Source organism: Mauremys mutica, chromosome 3 (genome assembly GCF_020497125.1).
Source record: "Mauremys mutica isolate MM-2020 ecotype Southern chromosome 3, ASM2049712v1, whole genome shotgun sequence".
NCBI classification, from domain to species: Eukaryota; Metazoa; Chordata; order Testudines; family Geoemydidae; genus Mauremys; species Mauremys mutica.
Genome location: NC_059074.1, coordinates 38,463,477 through 38,489,881, shown reverse-complemented (window position 1 = coordinate 38,489,881; position 26,405 = coordinate 38,463,477). Strand labels below are relative to the sequence as shown.

At 40.1% G+C, this 26,405-nt stretch overlaps 1 protein-coding gene across 1 annotated transcript in view; it reads left to right on the top strand.

The window, feature by feature from the left end:
- TPO (thyroid peroxidase) overlaps window positions 1-26,405 on the top strand; it is an 85,690-nt gene that overhangs the window by 44,941 nt on the left and 14,344 nt on the right. Inside the window, exons 11-14 of the mRNA XM_045009354.1 lie at window positions 4,028-4,236; window positions 4,721-4,891; window positions 6,983-7,114; window positions 19,618-19,717. Coding sequence (XP_044865289.1) covers window positions 4,028-4,236; window positions 4,721-4,891; window positions 6,983-7,114; window positions 19,618-19,717 — 612 coding nt within the window. The remainder of the gene's footprint in view (window positions 1-4,027; window positions 4,237-4,720; window positions 4,892-6,982; window positions 7,115-19,617; window positions 19,718-26,405) is intronic.

Here is a 26,405-nt window from a genome sequence, read left to right as displayed (position 1 = left end):
TCCTGATTTACCTGAGGAGACCTATTTTATATTACTTATTAGATCTTTAGGGCCAGAGTCTCAATTAGATTAATTCTTTTTTCACACCCACATTAAAGCCCCTTTATATTGCCAGAGTGATGTGACATCTCTGTGAAGTACATAAAAATCTAGTCCATAGGTTTTAAATGTGGACTTTTAAAATTTTTAATGAACTCAAAGAATGTAACACAAAGAATGAAACATTGTTAAATGCTGTGCCATTTTTATGATCATGACAAACAGTTCACACAGACTTGTTTTAAACACCATTTCAAGTCTTCTGAATCGTTTACAATTTTACTAGCATTAAATAACTATGAGAATGTTAGATATGATGGTTTTTATTGTCCCTTATTTTGAGTATATAAAACATATCTGAGTTTAAATAACAACATATATGCTTAATTCTGCCATCTTTCTGACCTTCCTCTCCCCCCTTAAGTTGGCTTCTTTAACAATTTAACCTCTTAAAATAGCAATCAAATGCAGTGGTTGTTTGGCTGCTAATAATAAAAACACTCACTTCCTTCCATTAAGTTTGACAAACCATTGGACTATAGAGACAGGGCATAGTTTTGAGCAGGTGGGACTTAGAGTGAATGTTGGTAAGACCGAGGCTATGATAACTGAGCACGTGGGCTCAGCATAAAGGAAATTACAGGCAGAGAGCTTAGAAGAGTGAAAGAATTTAAATGCCTAGGTTCAGTGGTTGCTGACAAAGGTCCTCCTGAGCGTAGTCTGAAGAAGAGAAAAGTGAGAGGGGACATAACCATCTTCAAGTAAGTAAAATATTGTTATAAAGAGAAGGGTGATAAATTGTTTTCCATAACCACTGAGGGGAGGACAAGAAGTAACAGGCTTAAATTGCAGCAAGAGAGATTTAGGCTAGACATTAGGAAAAACTTCCTAACTGTAAGGGTAGTTAAGCACTAGAACAAATTACCTAGGGAGATTTTGGAATCTCTGTCATTTATCTCCATCATTAGAGGTTTTTAAGAACTGGTTAGACAAACACGTCAGGGATGGTCTAGATCAGTGGTTCTCAAAGCCGGTTGGCCGCTTGTTCAGAGAAAGCCCCTAGCAGGCCAGGCCAGTTTGTTTACCTGCCATGTCCACAGGTTTGGCCGATCGCGGCTCCCACTGGCCGCGGTTTGCCGCTCCAGGCCAATGGGGACTGCGAGAAGCGGCACGGGCCGAGGGGTGTGCTGGCCATCCTTCCCGCAGCCCCCATTGGCCTTGAGCAGCAAACCGCGGCCAATGGGAGCTTCAATCAGCTGAACCTGCAGACGCGGCAGGTAAACAAACCTGCCCAGCCCGCCAGGGGCTTTCCCTGAAAAAGCGGCGGACCAGCTTTGAGAACCACTGGTCTAGATAACACTTAGTCCTGCTTCAGTGCAGGAGACTGTACTAGATGACCTATTGAGGTCCCTTCCAGTCCTATATTTCTATGATTTCTATGCCTGACATTGTACCAATTCTGCTTGATGCAAATGGTGTGAGCTGACCCCAGTTCTCTGTGATAAAAAGATGCCAATGAAGTTAAAAGGTATAGTGTTAAAGGGTACATCTACACTGCAAAAAAAGATTGTCAACAAGATTCAGAGCCAAGGTCAACGGACTCAGGCTCACGGGCCTCTGGCATGGGGGTTGAAAATAGCAGTATGGACTTTGTTGTTGGGCTGGAGCTTGGGCTCTGAAACCCAGCAAAGGGGGTGAGTCTCAGAGCCCAAGCGGCAACGTCTTCATTGCTACTTTTAGCCCTGTGGTACAGGCCACAGTCAGCTGATCTGGCTCTGAACTCGCTGCCATGAGACCTTTTTTTTATAGTGTAGACATACCATAAAACTGTAATTTGACCCATCCTAATGTATGAAACTGAGATTTGACCAGACACAGGAAAAGAAATTATGCTCTCCACCATGGAAATGAAGATGTTGAGATGGTCAAATGTTAAGACACTCTGTGATAGGAAATGAAAGGAGGTTGTGAGGGACCTAATGCTGGTTGCCCCAGTTGAAGACAAATATAGGGAAGCTAGGCTATGTTGTTATAGACACGTCCAGTGGAGACCTGAAAGCAACATTGGTAGGGTGGCCCTTGCGATGATCATGGACAACCAATAGAAAGGCCAAAGATTCTTCCATGGATCAAATATCAGTGGACCTTAGTGAGACTAATTGCACAACAGCAAGGTGTACAATCATGAGTTTTGGAAGAAAACTATAAAATTTGTTGACCCTGAATAGGGAAGCATCAAGAAGGAGGAAGAAGATTGTATAGGCAGGCTGTAATAACAAGTTGATTGACAAATACTGACAAAACGTGTAATGGTTTGGTTTGGTTGTCATCCCTCTAGGGGAGTGAAAGGAAAATTCTATTTTTTTTTAATTTAGTGACTTTGGTTTAGTCATACAATGCTCAGGTAACCTGATGATTCATATATTAATTGAGATACCAGTTAACAAGGAGTTCAAGATATCAGTTCCCAGATATTGATTTAAGATGATAAATAAGAATTGAGCAAGATTTCTGACTGGTTGAACTCTATCCTGGTAGGATCAGAATCTCTCAGCTACATGACTAAAATGGAAATTATTCCCTTTTGAATTGGCCAAATCAAGTCCACACTTGAACTCCAATAGAGTCATTTGGAAAAAATTGTTTCTGCTCCATCTGGAGTTACTCCTTCATCCCTTGCCTTTTCTTATTCAGATGCTTCACGCTGTGTTGGGATTCAGAAAGAGGCAAACATTCTGAAGCTGATCTTTTGGCTGTCTGGTTGTAGAGTATACTATGGCTTGTCATGTCTGAATTGATTGTTACTCCTAAGATGAACATTTCCCTCTCAAGCTAATTTATATATACATTGGTGACATGTCCTGTAACATATGTTTAACAAATTCTGTATTGTGGAGACATGTAAGTTACAAATGCATAGTCTGACTACTGGTGCATGTAACACTCAGCATAAGGTACAAGCAATTTACCTTCAAATTTATCTTCTAAGATTTGACTTTTATATTTATTATGTTTAATTAATGAAAAGCAATAACTGATTACCAGGTCTGCATATATGAATAGTGATCATCCTTGTGCTGAAAATATCTCCATTCTTTATGGCTCGGAGGGTATCTGATTTCCTGGTGGGAGGAGATTGATAGTGAAGAAGGGAAGATTTCAAGAGCAGTGTCAAATTGTTCTTCCCCACTCAACCTTCTGAACACACTTGCACCCACCCCACCCTCCAGTACATTATTCTAATGGATAACTTCCTCTTCGGATGTCAGAACCACCTCTTTTACATTCCCCTCCCCACCCCTTTTACAAGATGATTTCATCCTCTTGATTTTGTTAATTTTAAGGGGTGGTTCTTAAGATGCCCCTGTCAGGGAAAAACGGTTAGACCTTAGTCCTGCCAAGTGCTGAGCACTCCTGTAAGATATTAAGGGCTTGGCTACACTTACAAATCTGCAACGCTGCAGCAGGGTGTGAAAACACACCCTCTCCAGCGCTGCAAATTGCGGCGCTGCAAAGCGCCAGTGTGGTCAAAGCCCCAGCGCTGGGATCGCGGCTCCCAGCGCTGTCCGTTATTCCCCACAGGGAGGTGGAGTACGGACAGCGCTGGGAGAGCTCTCTCCCAGCGCTGGCGCTTTGACTACACTTAGCGCTTCAAAGTGCTGCCGCGGCAGCGCTTTGAAGTGTAAGTGTAGCCAAAGCCTAAGCATGCTCAACTCCCACTGACTTTCATAGGAGCTGGGGATGTTTAGCATGTTGCAGGAGAACTGAGCACTTTGCAGGATTGAGCCCATAACCAATTTTACATTGAGCACATATATCTTCAATCAATGTAGTTGTTGTTGTATTGCCATTAGTACAGTGCATATTCCTTAACTGTGTTTTGATTAAATGCTTATTTTTTGTCTCATAATAATAGTGCACTCTGCAAACAGAAATAATTAACACATGGAATGTAATCTTTTTAACAAGCACCTACCAATCTTTGCAGATTTTGGTGGGAAAACCGTCATGTTTTCACAGAAACGCAAAGGCATGAACTAAGAAAACATTCTTTGTCCCGTATAATCTGCGATAACACAGGCCTCTCAGAAGTGCCACCTGATGCCTTTCAACTTGGGAAGTTTCCTCAAGACTTTGAGTCATGTGACAATATACCTGGAATAAATTTAGAAGTGTGGCAGGAAAGCAATCAGCAAGGTAATCTGAGAATTAAGTATATTTATTAAATGGGTCGGAAGAATGGTCCAGTCGCTACAGAGTTGCCCAGAACTTGGGAGACATGAGTTCAAGTGCCTGCTCTAACACAGATTTCCTGTGACGTTAGGCAAATCACTTGATCTCATGATACCTCAGTTCCCCATTTGTAAAATAATAGTACTTCCGTACTACACTGGATGTTTTGAAGTGAGGCACTGCAGTAATAAGGGCCACATAAGTACCATAGATAGGTTATAATTGTACAGTACTCACTATTAAAAAGTCAACCTCTAACAAGAGTTACCACATACGGATATCCTAAATACTGCACTTAGGCCCTTAAAAGCTCCTGCTTAACTTGAGGAACATGAGTAGTCTCACTGAAGTCAACATAGAGTAGACATGGAGAGTGATGTGCGAGAGATAAAACTAGTAAAGCTGAAATGTGTCTTTAACTCATAATGTGTCCTTTTTATATTTCTAGAGGGAACATGTGGATTCCCAACGGGAGTAGCAAATGGAGACTTTGTATATTGCTCAGAATTTGGAAAATCCATGGTGATTTACTCATGTCAACATGGGTACCAACTCCAAGGAGAAGAACAATTAACCTGTACAAGCAGAGGATGGAATTTTCAACCACCAGTTTGTATAGGTATCTGTATTCACACATCTGACTTTTTAATGACCAAGACTAATACGATTCACCAAAAATAAAAAATTCTTATTATTTCCTGTTAAAAAAATAAACTATTTCAAAACTCCTTTCCCTTTCCATGTTCTGGCAGCCACAGAAGCTGTTGTATATGATAAAAAGATAGCTAACCTTCTGAGGAGGTATTGATGGGACTCCACGGTTACTTCACACTTCCCTTCCCAGCTGCAGAATCTCAGACTCTTCCAGTCCTGATCAAGCAATTGGGTTTATGCAAGTGATACCAAGGGAAACCAACTAGTAAAACATGAACTATCAAACTAGCATGAAGCTCTGTAGCTCCCAGTGGGAATCTCATAAGGGAAAAGAAGTGAGAGGTGTACATTTCCTCTTCCTACAGCCAGAATCATAACAACAGCTAGGGACTATTCCAGGCAGTTTTCTGATGCTGTTTCAGTGGACTCTCTCCCCTACATGACTAGTACAGCACCAGCAGCCCATGCATCCAGCCAGTAAGTGAAGCAAGAGCTACAAAAAAAAAGGAATTTTGATCTTAAAACAAAAAGGCAAAGTATTTTTGTTTTAATAATAATAAGCCCCCAACAGGTTTACTGAAGTGCTATAAGTATTGCAACTTGAAACATACAGCTGATTGAAAAATGACAAAGGCATTTTTTCTTGTTCATTCAGCAATTTTAATGAATGTTTATTAAAATTTTCAGGGGCTGGCTTTTGTTTATCTATCTTCTTCTTCCCATTTCTCCCCTTTTCCTCTTCCGCCCCTTTTTTCTTTGGGGCGGAGGAGGAAACGAGGAGAGACATAAAGAGAAAAGAAGGAGCATTGCAAATATTGCACTAATGGGATTTTACTATATATGAGTTTACTTTATGCAGGATTCCACACCCTCTGTGTGCTCATCTTTGTGAGTTTATATAGATTCAAATGGTTCAGACTTCATGAGAACACTCAAGAAAATGAAAAGAAAATGAACCCTGAAAATACTTCATGGATGGTGGCAAATTAATTTGAATGCACGTGCTACAGCTGATCTTCAATAAGTCTGTTTATCAGCATGCCTATGGAAGTGGAATAAAAAGCTTTTTACTTTAATTGTATACCATATACATAAAAATCAAATTAAATTTGCAGCTTTCTCCTTTATTCAAATCCTACTTATCCTCTGAGTTCCACCCACATAAATACCCTATAAAAAAATAAAGCTGTTAAATGAATTATAATAATTCTTTTTCAATAGATTAATGTTCTGGCAGCAAACTGAATAAATAAATTACATGAATGACTCATTTCTTGTCCTAGTTTTTGTTAATATGTTAAGTAATGTCAACAAAAGGCTGTATATCTGCTATAGGAAAACAAGCAGTATAATAAACACTGCATTTATTAACAGAAAACCATCAAAACCCACTTAATGCAGATGCTACTTGAGTTTTACAGTAGGAAGCTCTTACTTTGTTACATGCCTGTCTGGACAGTGTGTTTCCAGTCTTTAAACATAGTACCGTAAATTAAGAATACAGCAAGTAATTAAATCAAGAAGGCATTTCTGAAGATGGTTTCAAAATTACACATGTTTATGGAAGAAAAGAGGGGTCTAATGACAAGAGTGTAGGACTGGCAGCACTGTACCCTAGGGGAAGGTTCACAGGAAAATTGAAAGCACCAAGAAGTTCTGTGGTGAATGTGTGTGTGTGCGCGCGAGATTATCTAGTGTTATGCACGGTGCTTTCAGAAATTCAATAACTTGCAGTTTATAACTTGGAAATGACTATAGCTTAACTTTTAGTAAACCACCACAGATTATTTGATGGCTGCACTAGTTACTCTCTTCTCTCTCTTTTTCTTTTTTTTTGGTCATTTCCAGCAGTAAAAAGTTACACATAATTGCTTAGCAATTTTGCCCACATATAAGAAAGGAGTAATATTGACATTATTGATATATATTTTATTTTTAGTGCACAAATATCCTTCTCTTTGGAATACCTGTTACAGACAGTTGGTGTGTACAAGAATGTAGTGAACAAGGCTCTTAGTTTCTGACTCTCTGTTATCAATGTGTTTCCACTTTATAGATATCAATGAATGTGAAAAGCAAATTAATCCATCATGCCATACATCTGCTAAATGCATTAACACCATAGGCGGCTACCAGTGTGCCTGCACGGATCCTTACGAACTGGCAGAAGATGGAAGAACGTGCTTGGGTAATGTAATGATCCCTCCATCCATTAAAACTGTTCCAGTGGTTTGGGTGTGCAAATTGTAAACCTGGGGTCAAAAATGATTTGTTATACAAAATATGTTCTTAACAGATTAAATTATTATATATGTATATAATTTGATACATACACACACACACACACACACACACACACACACACACAGAATTTAAACAATCAGACCTATAAAGATACAGTCAGATTTTGTCAGGCAAAGTCAGAGTATTGAATATATACACACAGCAATCACCCTTCAAATCTACAGCCTAAACCTCAGCATTTTCACTATTCCTTTGTTATGCTCCAAGATAGTATTTGACTCACTACCTACCTGAATCAGATACTACATAGGGAATACTGATATTACTGAGGTAACATTGACAAGTCATCAAAGTTAAAATGGAAAGTTTTTAAGAGCAACATGAAGCTTTAGAATACACAAACTTCCCTTTAAGAGAAGAGATGCAGTAGTAATCATAATTATCTATGGGTTGTAGCAAAATACTTGCACTTAGTAAGTTGTTCAGCCTATGGAAGCTTGAATAAATGCCTCTATGTTCTAGATTTCTCTTGGTCAGTGTTTAGAAAACACACTCAATGTGTTAGATGATTTTCCCTCATTGTTTGAGCAAAATTCAGGATGCTAACTCCCTCTTCTAACCTGAGCTGCGGAGAGAGATAAGCAAAGAAAGCTTCAAGCTTTTCACAGAGAGAATACCTCATGCACTGATAGAGAGGTTCAATAGATTCACAGATTTTAAAGCCAGAAATGACCATTATGATTAATCTGATTTCTCACAGAAACAGGCCGTACAATAATCAATCTCCATACAGTCTTTAAAGACCATTCAATCCTAGACCTCTATGCTCAGACAAATGACAGGAGTAGTTTATGTGATTTACCCACCTGTGTATTGAGTTGAGGCCGTTAAACCATTTCCTATTGGCAAATGAGATGAACTCAGTTTAGCCTTGCTAATGCATAAGGGTGTGAATTGCTACCCCTGTTCCAGTGAGGAGACCTGCATCTCCATCATTGCATTGCCATCTTCCCCTAGAGTTACTGCTAGGGAAGGTAGATTTAGTTTGACGCTAGAGATCCATATAATCCCTGCTGGCAAAGTGTGCTCCAGGGATGCATGGAATTAGCATACCCGGCTGCATGTGAGCCAGTGATACTCACTTTTGGAGCTGCACTGGCTGGCCAAGTGCCCCTCACCAGATGACTTGTACTTCCACAATTACTCCACCCTTCTGGCAGAATCCTGTGGTGGTCAAGAGCTGTGGGGTTCTTAAAAGGGCAGCATACTTAAAGTGGGGACAGTGTATTTAAATGGGCAAGGCGTATCTCTGTGTCTGTCACACACACATGGTGCGTGTCTCTGTCTCTCTCACACACACACACTGTCTTTCACACTCACCTCCCAACGCATACTTGTATTGTTATTGTTACTTTTTGATACTTCTTTCAAAGTGTGTTATTTTAGTTTTTTGACGGGTCTGTGCATTTCATAATTTTTATTTCTCTCTTATGCTTAAATTTAATTCTTTGAGTAGTGAGTTCTAAAATACCTATGCTCTCCTGGCTGGAGTAATTATCCCTATGGTAACTTTTTAAAAGTATATATTATATCTAGGGTTTTGGTTTCTACTGGTGGCGCACATCTTCACATTCCCTCGATATGGTGCACATAACAAAATTAATTCTGCACATGGATGGAAAAAATTAAAGGGAACACTGTGCAGCCCCTTGATTTTTCTTTTTAGAAATGTCTGTTTGTCTAGTTTCATGGATTGCCCACCTTTAGAGCTGAAAGATCAGTGCTTCTGAGGGTGAAAGGAGAAGGACGAGTTCCCCAAAGTGCCAGCACAGCTCCAGGTAGCAGGGATAGGCAGGTGACAGGGCTAATTCACATTTACAAAATGAAACTTAGGAGTTGGTTATCCTGATTCATTGTTGTGAACCTCCAAAAAAAAAGTGGGGGGACATTCACACTCTTTTGAAGGTAAACATAATGTGATGTACTCTTCAGAACTCTCTCTATGTAGCACTCTATCTGGTTCAAAAAGTTTTCTTTTTTTAAAGCAATGGTGTATTTTGTAACATTATTGATGGGCTGTGAATCTCATTGAATGTAGTTTTAGTCTCCCATTTCACTGCAAACCTCAGTTATGGAACCCTGAAGCCAGCTGGACATTGCTTTGAATTGCACAATGAGAATGTCAGCTGATAATATCCCAGAAGAGTCATGCCATATATTGTTTCCTTGCAAACAGCAAACCACTTATTGATGCTTGTCAAACTGTGGTTTGGGACTGTTAATGGTTCTCAGAGACTTCCAGGTGGTCTATAGAACTGCTTCTTTCATAATGTTGAGGCATATGTCAGTCTGCAAGGAGTGACACATACTGTTGATTGTGTCACATGCAAGAACTCATACGGGGTTCCTGGATTTTTTTAACCTACAGAATTGGGAAAAAAAGACATCATTCTGTAGGCTGTGCAGGTGCTTCTTGTCTGTCTTTGCATCATGTTCCTTTAAATTCAGTCATGGGCAAATTTGTGGACTACTCCAGATCCAGAGAGGTAAAACTAAATTTCTGATTAGTCCAGATAGATTCAATTGGTAGAGTCTGGAGCAACAAGGGGAAGATTTGATACAAATATATGCGAAGTCCTCGCCCCAGGGAGAAAAAATAAACAGCATAGATACAGACAAGGGTGGGGGGTATAGCCAGCCAGCCACAGTCACTTGAAGTAAGTTTATTTTCATCTTGTATCTGTAACACTGTCATGCTTTACTGTGTAACCACATAGTGTAGTTGTCACCGGTCAGGTATAGGACTGGGAGGATAGAGAAGGGAGGGGGTACACAACAGGATATATCTTAAGAATGAAAAAAAGAATCACTGTTCTAAAGACCTCCCATTTTTTTAACAATTATACACCTCTTAACCTACCCTTGCTAATGCATTCATCCTAACCACACCTCAGAGTGACATCACTAGACATTTCTCTTTCAAATTCCTCCTTAAATATCTTCCATGGAATCATCAAATGCTGAAGTCCTCACCAGTAATGTCCCCACCCCTTGCCATTGAGCTGTTATCCAATGTGCATCTTTGTTTAACTGATTGCAATGACCTTGGGCTTTGACTTTCATTTGTTTGTAAAGTGCATTATATGTTTATGGTGCTGTTGAAGTATCAGTTTCCAGAAGAGATAGTGTAGATGTCTCAACCCGTCACAAGGATATGAAAACATTATTTAACTCTGTTCTGGTTTGTTCTATAATAGGATATGAAAGGGTTCAGAAATCCTACCTGCTTTCTAAGAGGCAGAGAGTGAACTGCCTCTCCAGAGGTCACCTGGATGCACAACAGTGTGGAGCAATGAAGCAGGGTTAGGGGCTGAAGACCCAGTCAGGAACTCAGAGGGACCCTGGGAAGCTCTATGAAAAGGCCTTGGAGGCAGAGCAATACACTCAAGGCACAGACAGACGAGGCTGTGGAAGAAATTTCCCTGATCTTGCGCTACCAAAGTAGTGTTTCCTGTGTTCTGGAGAACACAGGGACTGCTTGCTCCTGCTGCCTCCAGGACTGGGTCACCATGTGGGACAGAGGTCATGACTCCAGTTCCTCTCTGTACTGGTCCATGAAGCAGGGGTGGCACATGAGTGGAGAGTAATCTGAGTGGGTGGAACAAATTGCCAACCCCATGCCCATGTGAATGGAGAATTCGTGGCTCCCATCCTGGGGCAGAACAGCTCCATGTCCCTCTATACAGAGATGTGAGATAACTGCTACAATCTAGCTCTCTGTGTATGGCGGGGGAGAGGGGTTTGTAATCTGAGCTCAGACCCTCTATGTCTGATTCTATGTTTAAATTTAAATATATATATATTTTGCTGAAGCCTATGAACAATGAATGTACCAGTAACCACTGGAGTCCAGGGATACCGACTCCTGCCATGGTTCAAGTTTAAAGCTGTAGAAGAAAACCTAATTCGATAATAAATTCCCTGGGTCAGCAGGTTTATGCCCCATTTTGCTGAATAATCTGAATTGTTTTATAGTATAACTACCATAAATGCTTTTGAGATTGATTAATACCTCAGCTTCACTTTGGCCAATCAATCAGCAGCTGTTTATTCCTGTTTACTATAAATCAACAGAAATTACACTTTGGATTTAATCTTTATTGACAGACTTTTTAAGAAGAACACAATCCCTCTCCTTAAATCCAAGGATTAAACTGCAGGCATTCCACATTTGTGCTGTGATCTCATCAGATTTTGTTACCTAATTACTGTGTGGTCAGGTCAATATCTGAAGAGGAAACCTCCTAGGTCCATACTTCCTTATGAATTTGTGCTAAACCCATGTTCCAGCACTATTTTTGAAGGTATTGTGTTCCTGGAGTCCATGTAAAACTAAGGTATTGATCACTTGCAGTAATTAAAGATTCTTTGGCACTTTCCACAAGGATAATGGGTGTTAGCTATAGGGTCTGTCTTAGCCATACTCCTGTGTGGGTAATTACACTCTGCCTACTTATTGTTGCTCATGCAGTTTCAGCTAAGTAAAAGGTGTACAGTATTCCTGTGTACTGTTAAAGAGCTCCCTGATCCCAGAGGTGGGTTAAATTTGTAAAGCACTTTGAGATCTTTTTGAATAAAATGCAAAAATGTACATTTGAACCATTATCATTAATTGAATTGACAATAGATTACTGTCCTCAACAGCCATCTGTGGTCAGAAAAGATCCAGTTTTTATGCAATATGCAAAAGTAATAGATTTAACCTGTAATTTTTCTGTATTGCTTTTAAGTATCATCCAGATTGTTGGTTGATTTTTTGGTGATATTGATTTAATAATTTTTGTTAGAATGGCATTTTTTCCAAACTCCAAGCAGTTTCCTGATACATTTGTAATGAGTTTGTGAACCTGTGTGAGAATGCAACCAATCTCCTCTCTAAACCGACAAGCTGATTATCATAAATGAGCAGGTGAAATTTGGAAGTGATTGGAATTTAGGCCTTGTGCAGTTTAGAGTGATTTAAAATTGTGAGAGCACTTCACATTATTATGTGGATTTCAATCTTCTTAAAAATTTGAAGAGCTCTAGTAATGTTAACTATTCTATGCTGTATATTCATATAACACCTTCACTCCCTTTTTATGGGTAGGATTCATCATTAGACCCAATTCTTTTCTGAAGTTGGAAACATTTCTCACTCAGACACAAATCTGTACCAGGAAGCTTGATTGGGGAAGTTAACGAGTTACCGTAAATTGTTGAAATGTTCAGCCCGCACCTCTTGCATTCAGAACAATGATAAATATTTTAACACTCATTTGTTGCTAATCTTTGCTTTATGAATTCTGCTTTCTCCATTGTCATGTCCTCAAATTAAGGAAGTGACTTAATGGTATTCAGTCATCCTTTACAAAAATGATGACTAGAATAGGAGATAAACTTTACAGAAGGTAGGAAGACACCCCTTTGAACCAATAAAAGAGGGAATGTTTAGTGGCCCATGGGTATGTCATTTAGAAGGAGATTTTCAAAGCACTAAAGGGACGTGTAACTCTTAAATCTCTTAGGTGCTTTTGAAAATCTCTCTCTAAATTGTCACTGCTACTAGTGAGTGGTATAATATAGACTACTTTTACAAATATATATTACAATGCCATGAAAACCCCTCTTCCACGCACTCTCCTTTTAAAAAATCATACAGTGGAAACTATGGGGGGAACGTTTTAGAAGGAAAGGAGTGAAATGGAATGAAGAGAGTGCCATCCAATGGCAGCAGCATATAGGGGTGTATACCTGAATGAGGGGAAGAATTTTGTTTAGGATAAGATTTTGCCTTTTTTTTCTATTATCCAAATATCATCTGTCTGAATTAGAGATATATCCTAACAGTATATCCTTTGATGACACACAGCTAGACAGGTAACATTTTTTCAGTATTGTGATCTAAAATTGCCAATTTTCCTATGAATTTCTTATATGAAATTCAGCTGAGTTCTGCTTTCATTGTGGAAATAAATTCATAATTCCTCTGGGGTCGTGAAGAAATCGCAGTAGAGTATTGTGGGGTTACTCTGTGAAGATCTTTGATTCTGAAAAATAAGTGGGGATAATCAGCTGAATAACAGCTCCCAGTGTGACACGGCCAAAAGAGCTAATGCAATCCTGGGATGCATAAATAGGGGACTCTAAAGTAGGAGTAGAGAGGTCATTTTACCTTTGTATTTGGCACCAGTGCAACTGTTGCTGGGCTACTGTGTCCAGTTCTGGTGCCCACAATTTAAGAAGGATGTTGATAAATTGGAGAGGGTTCAGAGAAGAGTCATGAGAAAGATTAAAGGATTAGAAAACTTACCTTATAGCATTAAACTCAAGGAGCTCAATCTATTTAGCTTAAGAAAGAGTAGGTTAAGGGGTGATGTGATGAGGTGTATAGACGCCCACAAGGATGAGGAATGTGCAAGAGAGGCCCTGGGGACAGGGATAGTCCCACCCCTCTGGCCCTGTCAATCATGCATGAGACCATTAAAAGGGAGGGAACTGCGTTTAGTGGGGAAAGATGAACATGACTGCGCTAAGCAGCAGACTGCAGGAGTGATCCCTGAAGCCTCAGAGGGAACCCCTAGCCAGAAGACCATCACCCCAGCCCAGACTCCCAGGGTAAGATGGACAGGCTGAGCCTGACTCAGAAACCTAGCCAGAGAGATTAAACCAAAACCCATGATGTTGGTGGTAGATTGCTGTCAGCACTGTAGACTTGCCCCTCTACCCTCTCTTATTGCTGGGGCTACAGGGAGGTATTATTCCTGAGTGAGTTGGGGTTTGTCACTTTCATTTTGATACTCCAGCTGGAGAGACTTAAGAAGGCCCACAAAGGGCAGAGCCACCCCCCTTGCAAGTAGTAAGGAAGTGGGGCCTGTGCTGGAACCACCCAGTGTAGACAACTGGGTGTTGTAAGATTCTCCCACCCTTGGCGGGAGAACTACCGAGGATTCTGTGACAGTTTACTTGCTTACGCTCCATAAGTATCTACATGGGGAACAAATATTTAATAATGGGCTCCCCAATCTAGCAGAGAAAGATATATCATGATCCAATGACTGGAAGCCAAAGTTATACAAATTCAGACTGGAAATAAAGTGTACATTTTTAAAAGTGGGATCATTAACCATTGGAACAATTTACCAAGGGTCATGCTGGATTCTCCATCAATTTTATTTTTTTTTCTAAAAGATATGTTCTAGGAATTATTTGGGGGAAGTGTGATGGCCTGTATTAAAGATGGGGTCAGATTAGGCTATCACAATTGTCCCTTCTGGTGTCAGAATCTATGAATCTAAAGCATCTGGCATGGCCCCATCAGAGTCAAGATACTGGACTATACGGTCCATAAGTCTGTTTCAGTATGACATTTCCTATATTTCTGTATATAGTTTTTAAATGGCTTTAAGCAATGTGCTGTATATAGAATTCCTCTTTTTTGTTTCCTTTTTTTTTTTCAATTTATTAAAATGCCCAAACCTGAGTGGAGCCTTTTGAGCTCAATTATAATATAAATAATGAGAGGGGAAAATATAATTAATTGCTCAGTACATTATTGTTCAAAAATACATAAAGAATTAGAATATCAAGGGGCCAGATCCCGTCTTGTCAGTGCAGTGCCCTCTTGCTCCCTCATGTCAGTGCACAATACCAATGCTGCTTCTATCAGCGGAAAGCTGATTCCACAAAGATCCTATGTCCCTCACTCACACAAATGGACAAGAGTAGGTGTAGCCGTGTCTCCACAACACAGTGTAGTTCCACTGGCATGTCAAATAAAGACTTGTTACCATTCACTCTCTCCTTGGAGAAGTAGGGAGACAGAGGTCTGGGCTGGACTTTGCCAACCCAGTCAGAGGAGGGATCCCAATACCATGGAAGATGTAGTCTAGCCAAGGAGACCAGCTTGTAGGAGATTTGAGATACTCAGAAATTTTGATGGAAAATTCCCAAACAGCTTTACTTTTGGGCTGCTCCAGAGCCGAGGGCTAGATTGCAGACTGATGATCTAGCCCAAAAGTAACACAGGAAGTCTCTATAATAAATTCATAAATTATAAGGTGTAGATAATGTTACCAAAAATCAAAGTAATTACAAAACCAAATTCTAAGAATAAACGCTGCACAATACTAAAAGTTGTCCTTTGCTAATCTCTGAAGGAAGAGGACTTGTGGTGAAAATTTCCTAAATATATAAAATGTATATAACCTAATAATATATTCCTACATTGTATTTTTCTTTTCCAGAGAGGCAGTAACAGTTAAAAAAAATCGACATTTTTTAAACCTATACTTTGTCTTCCAGTCCACTACAGTTAGCTACTTCTATAACCCATTCAGTATACTTCTGAAGAGTCTGTAACCAAATAAGGAGCTAAGCAACAAGGCTGGGTGATTTTAATGCATATTGAAAGAGACTAAAGTTGCTCATATCTCATACTTAGAAGAAAATATGCTTTGGGAATTTCTCCTAATAAACAAAATGCTCAATTTGGTAGGTTTATCTAATATGCTACCAAATTTCTAATTAGATAACATCTAAAAAGAGATTGGTAAGAGCATTTAGCAGCTAACCATTAATACATGCCAAAGCGATTTCAGAATTATGTAAAGCTGTAGGAATTCTGAAGTGTTGTAGTAACACTGGTGTGCTCAAGTGCACTGAATCCTCTTGCAAACTGTAGTACATTCCATTACTCAACTCTATGCTCTGGGGACCGGGTTTTATTGTGTCAGTTTTGCAAGTAGTTCTTTTCTGTATGCTTGGCAAGCAACTACTGTCGTGGAAGATTTTCTCTTCTCATGGGACAGATTATATCCCCCATTACTAATCAAAGTAAACTGGACTATTTGTGGAGTAAGCTATTGTTCACTGTGAGTAAAGATGGCCCAAAGTGATTAATCTCATTGATTTTAATAGGCCCACAAGATTCTACTCAATTTCAGTAAGGGTGGAAGAATCTGACCCTTAGGGTATGTCTACACTGCAATATAAGACGAGGATTAGTAGAACTCAAACTAGCAGACTCTGGGTTTGTTAACCTAGGGCTTGAGCATCTATACTCATTTGTATAGGAAATTGGTTAGGAATTCCAGATTAGGAATTGTTGAACCCTTGGTCCCAAACTGAGGCTCCAGCAGCTATACTGCATTATACAAACTCAAGTCCAACAACCCGTGTCCCAGAATTCCCAGTGCCCTCCCAAAATGTGGCTGCTCTAGCCTTTTGTTCGTGATCCAGTGTGGGGAATCTTGATTGTCCACCAAACGTGCCTGGCCAGAGGACAAAGAAATTCAGCTCATGGGATTGGAGGATACTTTTGGTGGAGTCCCAGAGCATGAGTTCAGTGGGGCTGCATCTACACTGCAAAGCAATAGGGTTTAAACCCTGGGTCCTGGCTTAACTCTGGTTTGGATCCTCCATCCCTGTGCGGTCCTGGGCCAAGCGCTGGGTTAGCATGATTTTTGCGTAGATAGAAAGGGGCTTAGGCTTGAGCTTGCGTTTGGACCCTGGTCTTACACTGCAGAGTAGACATACCCTAAAAGCATGTCTACACTGCAGTTCAAAAACCACAGCTGGCCCATGCCAGCTGATTTAGGATTGTGGGACTTAGGCTAAGGTAAGGGGCTATTTAATTGTGGTGTAGCTATACTGGTTTGGGCTGGAGCCTGGGCTCTAGGGCCCTGCAAGGTGGGAAGGTTCCCGAGTTTGGGCTGCAGCCCAAGACTGAATGTCAACACTGCAATTAAATAGCCCATTAGCCTGAGCCCTGCGAGCTCGAGTCAACTGGCATGTGCCAGCTGTGGGTTTTTAATTACACTGTAGACGTGCCCTCAGGTTCTATAGCCTTGTTGAGTCTGGGTGGTATTACATATGGAAAGCAGCCCTTATTAATATCATATGCTTTTCATTTCCCTATAGTGCTAACAATTGCTTGTCTATTCTGTTATGAACTTTGATTTATATACAGCATATTTCCACTGCTAGTATTTAAAATCACACTATCTTATCCACCATCGCATTTAACTTCTTTCACCAGTAAATCCCACACATTTCCTGGATTCGTCAGTTTAAATATTCTAATTACTTTGCCATGAAACAGTTAAGCCATCTTGCGTTGATTGTCATTCTTCCTCATTTTATTTTGTTTTTCTCTAATGTGGCTAATAACCATTTAACCCCACAGCAATGGTTTTGCAGTTGTATTTCTTCCATGGCTTTCCCTGGGGCCTTCATGATTACTGCTAGCACTGGGATTACACATTCTCTTTCTGGAAATTCCACTTTTGGTTCCTTTTCTTACTTGACTTTTGAATTTGATTAATAGCTTTTTTATAATTTAATATTTTGACCTCTAAACAAAATATAAATTGCTTCATTGGACTATTTAATCAGTTTGTATGATACGTACACAAAAAGCAATTTATAGCTGAGACAAGTTTATTACAGCTCCCCATGGCTAGATCGGAGAAACACTCCTTCTCATAAAAGGGTGCTAAATTAGTAATCCAATAGACTAAATCTTTGGTGCAGAGGGAGCATGGACACTGGCAGGGCAAGCTTCTCAGTAATACTCAACTGATAAGTCTCAAGTGTGTTCTGAATGGATCACTTCTAGAGCTGAGAAGATAGTTCATTCTCAGCTATTCAAATGAGGGCTGGCTAGAAAATGTCAATTCTGTTTCACAAAAAATGTTGAGGTTTCAAAAATTATTTCCATTCCAATGCAGAATGAAAATGAGACTTTTTGAAATTCTTTGTGAAAAATCACAGGAGAGTGAAAACTCATTCCAGAATAGCCAATCGCCTTGTGGTTAGGGTGCTCATCTGGGAATTGGGAAACTCAGGTTCAAGTTCCTGCTCCAAATCAGGCCATGCTAGGACTTGAACCCTGGTCTTCCATATGCAAGAGAAATACCATGACCACCAGGCAACTGGCTATTCTGGGGTAAGTCTCATTCACTCATATTTTGGTGTCAATGAACCAGCATTTGGCAATGGAAAAATACTTCACTGAAAAATTTCAACCAGCTCTAACTGAAATGTCTGAGACGGTCAACAAAGGTGAAATTTATATCAGCTGTAATGGTGTCTTTTGTGTATATAGAATCTGAACTTAGTCTGCCAACGTGTGCAGCGTACTTGTAGCCAAGTCAGTCCCAGGATACTAGATAGACAAGATGGGTGAGGTAATATCTTTTACTGGACCAACTTCTGTTGGTGAGAGACAAGATATCGAGCCACACAGAGATTTTCTTCAGGTCTCTGTGTGGCACGGAAGTTTGTCTTTCTCACCAACAGAAGCTGGTTCAATAAAAGGTATTACCTCACCTTGTCTCTCTGCCAACATATGAATGAACAGCCCTCAGATGGTAATGATTTTGATACTGCAAGGGTGTTGAATTCCTTTCTCAGTGGGAGTTTTACCTAATTAAGCACTGAATAAAATCTGACCAAGGATTTCAGTATTTGACTCATTTGTTTCTCCACCTTCCCTCTGTATGCTTTGCAGTGCTTTGAATAGGGAGGGAGCAGTCCTTGTGTTCCACTGAATTGCAGGGGCTACCATTGTGACTTACCTACATGTAGGCTATGCAAGAAATGATGGAAGGCTCCTTATGCCTTTCCTTCCAATTGTGCACCTGTGTAAGGATGAGGTACAGAATCTGGCACTCTATTTGCTATATAAGCCTAATTTCTTATAGATTGGATAATGTGTCCATCTTAGTATTATTATTATTTATTTGTATTGCAGAAGCTCTAGCATCATTGTGCAGGCAAGAAACACATAACAAAAAGATGTTCCCTGCCCCCAAAGAATTTACAGTCTAGGTAGAAGATGAGAGACGACAGGTGGAAACAACAGACAGGGGAGAGGAATCACAAAGTAACAATGAAACAGTTATGGTCTACAAGATACACAGCAGTCACATCACACCTGCTGGCTAACCATTTTGAAATATGGAGTCATAGATTTAAGGCCAGAAGGGACCATTGTGACCATCTAATCTGACTCCCTCTATAATATAGGCCACCGAACTTCCCCAAAGCAATTCCTAGGGCATATCTTTTGGAAAAACATCTAATCTTGATTTAAAAATTAAACAGTGATGGAGAATCCACCATGACCCTTGGTAGATTGTTCCAATGGTTAATTACCCTCACTGTTGAAAATATACACATTATTTCCAGTCTGAATTTGTTTAGCTTCAACTTCCAGTATTTTATAGGTAGCAGTGGAGAGGTTGAAAGAAAGATTTGAAGGAGAACAGTGTAATGGCCTTGCAATTCTTCCTATTTGTGGCAGAAAGTTTGAAGTTGCTTGTTGGAAAACCACTATGACTGACACACTAATACCATTTGCTGTTTTTGCTGGTGCAAATGAAATATGTTTTTTTCATGTTTCAGATTCTGGAAGGATTCCTAAAGGCTCTTTAATCTCCATCATTTTAGGAGTTACTATGGTCAGTGGTTTGGCAGTATTAAGCTGGATAGTAATTTGCCGGTGGTAAGTTTTACTTATTTTTTTCATCTGTTTTATCTAGAAAAGCAGTCATATTTTTCTTCCCTCTTGAAACTTTCCTAACTTCAGTCTTTTTCTTTCTATATAGCCAACAGGTGACAGGAAGTTCTCTATTTGTGATCCTCTGTAGTGTGTAATTCTGACTAATGTAACCATTAGACATTCAAGTCTCTATTATATTTTTGTAATGAAAATATGAACAGGCATTATCCCACCTTTGGGTGTTGCAAAGAACATCAGATGGAATTTCAATGATACCTAAGATTTTTCAGCTAACTAATTTATTTCAATTGAAATACTATCTCATTAGAGATAAAAGTGATCTGAAAGATGGGGGGAAATAGAGGGTGTATTTGCAAGTGAAATATTTTTTAAAAGAAAACCACTTGCTGCTGCTTTCACTGCTCTGCCTGTGAGGGCATGGACTAAGACTGGTTCTGTAGATGACCTTTTAAGATCCTGGGTTCATAAACAGAATCCTGCTCTCTGGGGGAATGAGGCTGTTGGAACCTAATGGCAAGGTTCGGAGGAATAAAAGTAGTAACACGCAGCTTTAGGGCCCTGAGCCTGCTGCCGCTGAAATAGTGGTAAAATTCCCCTTGGTGTCAGTGGTGCATGTCACAAACATTGTCTGATTACTCTTTCTAAAATCTATGTGAAGTACACATTATCATCCAGATTTTCCAAATGGGAAACTGAAATACTAGAGGCCTGATTTTTAGAGCTGTCCTCCTTGCATACAGTTGTGCCCACGTTTAATGGTGGATTTAAATGCTAGCATTTAGAAATAGCTCAGTTAGGAACACAATTTATCCTGCCAAAATCCCCTTTTTCAGTTGCCTTCAGGGATACAGTACTTTTTTTTGCATGCTCACTTGCATCCTACTCTGTGTTTATTGTGCATTCTTTTAAAGTGTTGAATGGCACACCATTGCTGGAGACTTGTATTTGTCACAGTAAATTTTGCTCAAAGTTTTGAGCTCGGGCTTAGGACCCTTTGAAAGCCATTCAATTTGAAAAAACTATCAGTGGCCACTCATGGCTTTAATTGGCTTTCATTTTTAATCTGGGTTTTAGGGCAAGGACAGACTGCTGCATTTACTGTAATCTTGTTATCTTTCTGTGTCAAAGGCACCTAGAGCCTATATAAGACATTTCTTTAAGTACTGCTATAAATCAAAGGAAGAAATAGAATGAACTTTCCTTACTGCACTGCAATAGGTATGATGCTGAAAGCACTGACTAATCACAGCAGGCTCTCCACTTGGCCAGCAGTCTCAACATTGCACCCTGTAGGGGTAGGAAATCCAGCTGTCTGGGGATGAAAAGAAGTCTGACATTTGACACATTTGTCAAGCCCATGGCAAAAATGCTGCCTTTGTTTAAGTTAGCAGTTTTGCCATAGGTGTCATGGGAGCCCTAGGCATTGTTATTTTCAGGTTTAGATGGGGAAAAAAATAATCCATGACATTTGGGATTTTTCAAGTGGGAAAAATGTGAGACACCTGTTATTTCTTTAAGGGGTAGGAAGGTTTCTTTCTTACACAACATAAAATCAAAACAAAAGATATACATTCAAACAAAATTGGAGCATTAGATTGTATTTACAAATGTTGTTTATGATATAGGGCAACTACTAAGTTTGTTCATATTTGTTCACTATCATAAAATTGCAATGGAAAAATAAAATCCACTTGATATTTTTATTGTTTCCATGACAAATGCCATTTTCACCATTATGACCCTATGACTTTTCTTTAGAAAAATTCCAATGAAAACAATCCTTGTATGCTTATACATTTAATACTAATCACAGTCCAATGAGAATCACAGAGCTAAATCATCAATAAAACCATTTTAAACATATCTGTGTGGCTTCTACTGGAAGGCTAAAGGGGCACTGAGACCTGTTTACTGTAATTTTTTTCCCACCCCAATGTACTGGAGATATAAACTCTGCCCATTTGGCTTCATTAGTTTATATTTTTTTTTCAAAACTTAATTTGGTTCTGAACTGGATGTGGGGAGTGGAGGTGCCAACATATCTGTGAACACTGAAGCTCCTAGTGAACAGCAAGAGTCCCAGATTGGACTATTGCCTTTACCATGCATAGGATCCACATCTGCTAGAAGAATGGCTTTCTGCCCACTCACAAGATAGCAGGCCCATTTCAGTAGAGTATAAATGGTGGCTGAAGATATTCTGCTTACATATCACTGCAAGTAAAGAAAGCCTATCTTCTAGGAAAGCATTATCACCATATGCCTCTTTACAATGGATCATACCTATATTTGTATCAAATAGACTCCATAGATTGTGGAGATGAGAAAGGCACAAGATACACTGACACTTGAAGCAGAAGAATAGGTTGTGTTTTAATGGACTTCTGTGAAGCCTATTAACACAGGGTGTGACAGAGAATATTTAAATATAAATGCCAAGTCCATAAACACATTGTACACAGACAAGCTCAGACATTGGTACTCTTAGCTAACTTATGCGCAAGCAATTCAAGGTAAAGGAGTTCAGATCAGAAGCACTGGACTCACTCTGAAAAGTCAGCAAATCTGCCTTTTCCCCAGCTTGGTGTTTCATGGTCTATTAGAAGATGCAAAGCAAAAAATGTGTTTTTTACATCTTGTGGCTTTGCAGAACAACTTTATCCTGCTGATCGTGGAGTGCATGTGTTGAATTTAATCACAATTATTGTCGTCATCCTCCCCACCCATTTCCTCCACCTGTTGTCCCATCATAAGAGTAGTCTGCAAGGTCTTTGTGGAAGAGACTGGGTTTTTTTTAAATTATTATATATGTAGAGAGTACCTAGCACAATGAGGGGGGTGGCATTAGGTTTTTGGAGACCCTGGAAATATTAGTATTTGATGGACCCCATCAAGGTAGCACTGAGGATTGCAACTGACCTACAAAGTGAACAATAATGGATGAAAACCACTTTCTCCATTATTTCTTACCAGGATTTACTCCTCCTTAGTATAGGAAAGCACTCTCTCTAATAATCTAAGATCTAGATTAATTACTGACTTGACTGAAAGCAAATTATTTTATTTATTTTTCTGTCTCTTTCTACGAGCTTATAGAATAATGTACACTGCCACACTCACTGTGTCAGAACATTAGTAAAGGCAAATAAACTAAGAATGAGAGCACTGTTCAACTGGCCGAGATGTAAAACAAAGGTTCTGACCCTTTGTGCTAATTAAACATCCCATGGCTGCTTGTGTAAATGAGAGACTGAGAGTTACAGTTCAAAGTGTATGTGCGCGGTGATGCTTTAGGGAGCTTTTGACATTTCTCACCAAGACGATAACCATCCCAGTCAATTAGGAAGTATTTAAATTAAATCAACTTTTTACAACAAAAACAGAATATTACCTTATAAGAATGATTAACTTGTTCACCATTTCCCTTTCTGTGATGAGAATTTTCAGGGTTTAGCCATCCTGTGTTATAGTCTTTAGACAAAATCCAAATTGCTCACCTGCTTCAGGGGTATTTTTCAGTGAGAATAGTTCTGAATGTGTCTTTAGTTTTTTTCTAGCCCAGCTAACTGTGAGATTATAATTTTTGTCAGGGCTTGTGATCAGCTGCAAATGCAGCAGCTAAATACTGTATTGATACAAACGTATGAGCTACTGACCTCTTTAAAATTGTGGAAGTGCTTGTTGCCACAGAGTGCTAAGACATCTTTTAAACCAGCTAAACTGTGCCAGGCTACAGAGGCTGCTCTGACTAATAACCTGAATTAAGTCCTGATACCTACTTCTATTTTTGTCTCAATTCAAATGTAAATCTTAAGTTTAAACTATTAAAAATACATGACAATGATACATTAAGATTTTATCAGAATCATGGTTACGTTTTAGAGTTATTCTAGTCACAATGACCTTTGACGCATTTAAGACTATTTCTGAGTGAACTATCCCACTATATCCTTCTCCCATGTTATTTAAATAGAAGCAGAACTCGTTCAGCAGAACTACTTAACATTACCCCAAATTCGACCTGGCAAGACCAATTTCAGCACTAATCCCCTTGTCAGAGGTGGAGTAAAGAAATTGATTTAAGAGCCCTTTAAGTCAAAAAAAGGGCTTGGTCGTGTGGACGGGTCCAGGGTTAAATCGAGGTAACTCTGCTAAATTCGACCTAAAATCGTAGTGTAGACCAGGCCTTAGGTAAAACTCCACATTTCTGTGTCTTGGGCTTCTTGGGCCTCCTGCAAACTACCCCAGTGAGTGGTACTTCTTTGGAGCAGTCTGCAATCCCAGGGGCTGCAGTAATTACCCCACTGTTTTTAGTTCCTGGAGGAGCTGTGGTAACCCTCCCCCCACGGAGTAGAACACAACAATATGTAGAACATTTATGAGGTTAATACAATATTCCCCTAAAGATACTGGTTGCAATATTTGTCACATGCTGCGCCTTTAAAATTCCGTATATCTGTTTATTAGAGGGAAGGGACATGAAGGAATTCAAGATGGAGGATCTTACAGAGTGAGATCTCATGCTGTGTTTTCTCTCTCATGGAGATTTTTTTATATATAAATATATAATTTTCCGTTATAGAAAACCCCATAATCAATTTACTTTGTCTTCCATTGAGCCAAATGGTTACTTTTGTTTTAGTTTAACAAAGACAACAACAGAAGAAGGAATGAATACACAAGCCCCATGAGAGAAAGTGTAACCTTCACTCTGTAAGATTGTCCGTTCTGAAAGTCCAATCCATGCTCTACAGGTTTTTCCACATATGTGAGAGGTGGTTGTTTGGAGAGAGCACAACTGCTGGCCATTATGCCAGGATTCTCCTTGCTCTGTCATTTCTCAGCCACTAGAGCAGTGTTTCTCAAACTTTTGTACTGGTGACCCCTTTCACATAGCAAGCCTCTGAATGTGACCCCACCCCAAAATTAAAAACACTTTAAAATATATTTAATACCATTATAAATGCTGGAGGCAAAGAGGGGCTGGGGTGGAGGCTGACAGCTCGTACCCCCTGCCCCAAGTAATAACCTTGTGACCCCCTGAGGGGTCCCAACCCCCAGTTTGAGAACCCCTACTCTAGAGCAAGGCAATTCTCTTCAAAACAGACTGAGGCTTGATGTATGATGTGATGCCATTGTAGTCTATTGCTAGCCAGCTTGTCCCAATTCATGGGGACAATGGCTCCCTTCTTAAGATATACTTTCAGGGGGTCCTTGTAGGATTTCCTCTGTCCCCCATGGGTCCTCTTACCATGACAAAGTTGAGAAAAGAGGACTTGCTTCAGAAGACTGGGACACCAGGACGATCAGTGAGTTATCTTACATGCCTATACACAAATGCAAGAAGCCTGGGGAACAAGCAGGGAGAACTAGAAGTCCTGGCACAGTCAAGGAATTATGATGTGATTGGAATAACAGAGACTTGGTGGGATAACTCACATGATTGGAGTACTGTCATGGATGGATATAAACTGTTCAGGAAGGATAGGCAGGGCAGAAAAGGTGGGGGAGTTGCGTTGTATGTAAGAGAGCAGTATGACTGCTCAGAGCTCCAGTATGAAACTGCAGAAAAACCTGAGAGTCTCTGGATTAAATTTAGAAGTATGAACAACAAGGGTAATGTCGTGGTGGGAGTCTGCTACAGACCACCAGACCAGGGGGATGAGGTGGACGAGGCTTTCTTCCAGCAACTAACAGAAGTTGCTAGATCACAGGCCCTGGTTCTCATGGGTGACTTTAATCACCCCAATATCTGCTGGGAGAGCAATACAGCAGTGCACAGACAATCCAGAAAGTTTCTGGAAAGTGTAGGGGACAATTTCCTGGTGCAAGTGCTGGAGGAACCAACTAGGGGGAAAGCTCTTCTTGACCTGCTGCTCACAAACAGGGAAGAAATAGTAGAGGAAGCAATAGTGGATGGGAACCTGGGAGGCAGTGACCATGAGATGGTCGAGTTCAGGATCCTGACACAAGGAAGAAAGGAGAGCAGTAGAACAGAGACCCTGGACTTCAGAAAAGCAGACTTCGACTCCCTCAGGGAACTGATGGGCAAGGTCCCCTGGGAGAATAACATGACGGGGAAAGGAGTCGAGGAAAGCTGGCTGTATTTTAAAGAATCCTTATTGAGGTTGCAGGAACAAACCATCCCGATGTGTAGGAAGAAAAGTAAATATGGCAGGCAACCAGCTTGGCTTAACAGTGAAATCCTTGCTCGTCTTAAACACAAAAAAACCGCTTACAAGAAGTGGAAGATTGGACAAATAACCAGGGAGGAGTATAAAAGTATTGCTCAGGCATGCAGGAGTGAAATTAGGAAGGCCAAATCACACTTGGAGTTGCAGCTAGCCGGAGCTGTTAGGAGTAACAAGAAGGGTTTCTTCAGGTATGTTAGTAACAAGAAGAAAGTCAAGGAAAGTGTGGGCCCCTTGCTGAATGAGGGAGGGAACCTAGTGACAGAGGATGTGGAGAAAGCTAGTGTACTCAATGCTTTTTTTGCCTCTGTCTTCACAGACAAGGTCAGCTCCCAGACAGCTGCACTCTGCAGCACGGTATGGGGAGGAGGTGACCAGCTCTCTGTGGAAAAAAGAAGTAGTTCGGGACTATTTAGAAAAGCTGGACGAGCACAAGTCCATGGGGCAGGATGCGCTGCATCCTAGGGTGCTAAAGGAGT